This window comes from Sebastes fasciatus, chromosome 7 (genome assembly GCF_043250625.1).
Source record: "Sebastes fasciatus isolate fSebFas1 chromosome 7, fSebFas1.pri, whole genome shotgun sequence".
Taxonomy (NCBI): Eukaryota; Metazoa; Chordata; class Actinopteri; order Perciformes; family Sebastidae; genus Sebastes; species Sebastes fasciatus.
Window position 1 is genome coordinate 7,371,856 of NC_133801.1, and position 4,589 is coordinate 7,376,444.

Below are 4,589 nucleotides of genomic sequence, written 5' to 3' on the forward strand. Positions count from 1 at the left end.
CAACACAAGTTATGTCTGATAGCATTTTATACAATTGAATTTAGTTTAGTTAGTTTAGTTTCTATAAGTATTTCAGTTTCCAAGTATTTTGTTTTCTGCACGAAAATATCACAAATTCATTTGACCAGTCATTTCTTTTTCTTTCTTTCTTTCTTTCTGTCTTTCTTTCTTTCTTTCTTTCTCTCTTTCTTTCTTTCTTTCTTTCTCTCTTTCTTTCTTTCTTTCTTTCTCTCTTTCTTTCTTTCTTTCTTTCTTTTGTTTTGCTTTCTAGCCCACAAAGCAAAACAATTTATGTCTGATAGCATTTTATACAATTGAATTTAGTTTAGTTAGTTTAGTTTCTATAAGTATTTCAGTTTCCAAGTATTTTGTTTTCTGCACGAAAATATCACAAATTCATTTGACCAGTCATTTCTTTTTCTTTCTTTCTTTCTTTCTCTCTTTCTTTCTTTCTTTCTGTCTTTCTGTCTTTCTTTCTTTCTTTCTTTCTTTCTCTCTTTCTTTCTTTCTTTCTTTCTTTTGTTTTGCTTTCTAGCCCACAAAGCAAAACAATTTATGTCTGATAGCATTTTATACAATTGAATTTAGTTTAGTTAGTTTAGCTTTTACTTGTATTTTCTCTGTGATTTTTTTATCCTGTTTGGATGCAATTATAGTTTAATATCTTAATACCATAATGTGCTATTTTGACCAAGTGTAATAAAAACGAATTTCAACAAAAGAGCCGGTTTATATATGTGTATATATATATATATATATATTTGTGTGTATATGCAGGTATGTATGTATGTATATATGTATATATTTAACTTATTTATTTAATTTTGTTCTCATTATTTAGACATTGTGCGTAGCTAAATGCGATCCTGATTTGATTGTTTTTTTATTTTATTTTATTTTATTCTCTGCTACTGTAGGTTTGTACCCCACGAATAGGCGGGTGGGATGGGTGGGCACAATGTGTATTGTATATGTACACTTAAAAAAAAAATGGAAACACTCTTGTCTCCAAATAAAAAATGAATTTAGAAGAAGAAAAAAAAAGAGTCGGGTTTTTTTTTTCATTCACTGTAACTCACCGGAGGCGGAACTCAAATACGCAAGACTTCGCTTCACGGAGAGCATTGGAGAGAAAACGCAGCCTGTCAGTGAAGCTGAGGAAAAAAAAAGAAAAGAGAGGAAAGGGTTGGGCTTACTGACTCACAAACCACAACTTGGGTTGCGCCTCCATCAGAAACCAGTTTAGAAAAATCCCCGTTGAAGAGAGAGGAAGGTCTGGTGCATGGCACAAAATAAAGACTTCTCTGTGCGCACTTTGGAAGACAGCTTTGCATCCTGAGGTTCAGCAACACATCATTATTTTGCGCATCGAGGTTACCATAAATTAAGGTTTGCTTTTCTGCATTTGGACTGGACTTGTTTTGTTTTTTGGTGTGCGCAATGATGGCCACTTACCAAAACCCTGAGGATGACGCAATGACCTTAATGATCCACGACACCAACACCACGACCAAGGAGAAAGAGCGACCCAAAGAGGAGCCGGTCCACCAGGACAAAGTCCCGGAGAAGCCGGATCCGTCCCAGAAGCCTCCGTACTCCTATGTGGCTCTCATCGCCATGGCCATCCGGGAGAGCACCGAGAAGCGCCTCACTCTGTCCGGTATCTACCAATACATCATCACCAAGTTTCCCTTCTATGAGAAAAACAAGAAAGGTTGGCAGAACAGCATCAGACACAACCTGAGTCTCAACGAGTGCTTCATCAAAGTTCCTCGTGAGGGAGGTGGAGAGAGAAAGGGGAATTACTGGACACTGGATCCGGCTTGTGAGGACATGTTTGAGAAGGGAAACTACCGGAGACGACGCAGGATGAAGCGACCCTTCAGACCTCCACCGACGCACTTCCAGCCTGGGAAGTCTTTATTCGGAGGAGACGGCTATGGTTACCTGTCTCCACCGAAGTACCTGCAGTCTAGCTTCATGAACAACTCCTGGTCGCCCACTCCGATGTCCTACACGTCCTGTCAGATGTCCAGTGGCAACGTGAGTCCAGTGAACGTGAAAGGACTCTCAGCTCCATCATCTTATAACCCTTACTCCAGAGTGCAGAGCATGGCTCTCCCCAGCATGGTGAACTCTTACAACGGCATGAGTCACCATCACCACCCGGTGCATCCTCACCACCATGCACAGCAGCTGAGTCCGGCCACAGCTGCAGCACCGCCTCCGGTTCCGTCCGGTAACGGAGCTGCAGGCCTCCAGTTCGCCTGCTCTCGTCAGCCTGCAGAGCTCTCCATGATGCACTGCTCTTACTGGGAACACGAGACCAAACACTCGGCGTTACACACGAGGATTGATATTTAAAAAGTTTACCAAAAAAATGGTAAAAATGAGGACTCCTGAGAGTGCAGAGTTAATTCCTGTGATTTCAAAAAACAAACAGAACCAAGAGTATTTTTTTTTTTTTTTGAAGAGACCATTCTGAAGAGCTGTTTGGGTTTTCCAGCTGACATCCATCCATATAGATGCCCATGATGAGGAGGTATATATGCAAGAGTTGAGAAAGTTTTACCAAATGGATTCGGGAGGTTAAGAAGTCATCAGGACACATCAGGTAGCACAAACTCTGGGAGACATTTCCTGTGTTACACTTTGGACTGATGGTCGGTATTGTAGACATAATTGTGCCTATTGCTGACCTTGCTTCAGCTGTGTGTGTAAAGATTTCTCTCAACTTTACGCACGACTTTATCCTAACTTTACGCACGACTTATCCTAACGTTTTGCCAAATGAAACAGTGAACATAAGATGCCCTAATTAAGTCATTAAGTGCTTTAGTATGTGATTGAATCAGAGCTCAATTTGGCCCTGTTAGTATAACTTGCACTGAGCTAAAGGCCTGCATGGATGAAGCTTCACCTCCTGTCATGGTTGTGAAAAAAAGGTGAAAGTGTGGGTATAAAGATCCATCAGACTGACAACAATATACAATTTAGGGTTTCCTGTGATTTAAAAAAACAGAAACAAGAATATTTTTTTGAAGAGACCATTCTGACGAGCTGTTTGGGTTTCCAGCTGACATCCATATAGATGCCCATGATTAGGAGGTATATATGCAAGAGTTGAGAAAGTTTTACAAAATGGATCAGTCATCAAGACACATCAGGTAGCACAAACTGTGCGAGCCATTTCGTGTTACACTTTGGACTGATGGTTGGTATTATAGACATAATTGTGCCCATGATAAAGCTTTTGTTTTTCATTAGGATTAGGATAGACATTGCTGACCTTGCTTCAGCTGCGTGCGTAAAGATTTCTCTCAACTTTACGCACGACTTATCCTAACTATTGCCAAATGAAACAGTGAACATAAGATGCCCTAATTAAGTCAGTGCTTTAATATGTGATTGAATCAGAGCTCCATTTGGCCCTGTTAGTAACTTGCACTGAGCTAAAGGCCTGCATGGTGAAGCTTCACCTCCTGTCATGGTTGTGAACTCTGTTGGGTTATAAAAGGTGAAAGTTTGGGTATAAAGATCCATCAGACTGATACAGATACAATTCAGGGTTTTTCACATTTTCTTGATCCCCACATGTATGATATGATTTCCAATATGAAGCCAGCCAGTGCCAGGTTTTTGTTAATCTTTCTGATTATTATAATTTTATTTTTTTTTATAAACGTGATTAGCTATATTTGTCTCATTCATGTTGGGGCCATGTTTCATTTTTAATTAGCACTTTTCCCTCTTTTTTCTAGGTTTGTGAATTTCTTAATAAACTTGTATTTCTTAAAGTAACACAGTGGTCATGAAGTAATCTGTTTTACGCTTTAGGCTGTGATAACCACTGTTGGCTATAGAAAATCAACAACTATGTGAAGGTAATGCAGCATATAAAGTATTATAATGCAGTATTTTAACAGTTTGTTCAGAAATGCTATAAGGATAATCTTATAGGTAAACCATTGAACAGAGCTATGAGGTTTGGCTCGGCACTTATTCCACTGTTTAACGCGTAAAATGTCTGATATTCAGGCATTATGTCTCTTGGAAAATTCATATATAAATATGAATATATTTATTTTAAATAAATATGAATATATTTATTAAATAAATATGAATATATTTATTTAATCAGTTGCTCATTTATCGCAATTTATGCCCATATATTAATTTATGTAATTTGTGTGACTACATAAAAATAGAGATAGAACTATTCTACAGTAATAAATAATAATAATAATAATAATAATTATAATAATATTGTACATTTACAGTGCCATTGATAATTGTCTCCCACAGCGATTGATGTCTGTTTGACAAGCTATTTATTTAATATGTTCTGTGTAAATGTCTTTAACATGCAGTATATGCATCTTTCATAACGAAATATTTCATGTTACCCTGAAGTCACTCTAAGATAAATACGATCTTTTTCTAGTCTATATAATTTGTATTTAATATAATTCACAAATGGTTCCATGTCAGTAAAAAAAACGGCGATGCATTGAGGCTATGACCGTCCTCGGGTTTATTATTTTATTATATTTTAACCAAAAAAACACACAGATCTGATGAAATGCAAA

The 4,589-nt window shown here is 37.5% G+C and overlaps 1 protein-coding gene across 1 annotated transcript; it reads left to right on the forward strand.

The window, feature by feature from the left end:
* The first annotated feature begins 1,210 nt into the window (after positions 1-1,210).
* On the forward strand, positions 1,211-3,801 carry foxl2a (forkhead box L2a). Its single transcript, XM_074641288.1, has one exon. The coding sequence runs from the start codon at positions 1,441-1,443 to the stop codon at positions 2,362-2,364; it is 924 nt and encodes a 307-aa protein (XP_074497389.1). The 5' UTR covers positions 1,211-1,440; the 3' UTR covers positions 2,365-3,801.
* Positions 3,802-4,589: the final 788 nt, after the last annotated feature.

Excerpts from the sequence above, each read along its gene's own strand:
- foxl2a (XM_074641288.1), top strand. The coding sequence starts at position 1,441 with ATGATGGCCACTTACCAAAACCCTGAGGATGACGCAATGACCTTAATG.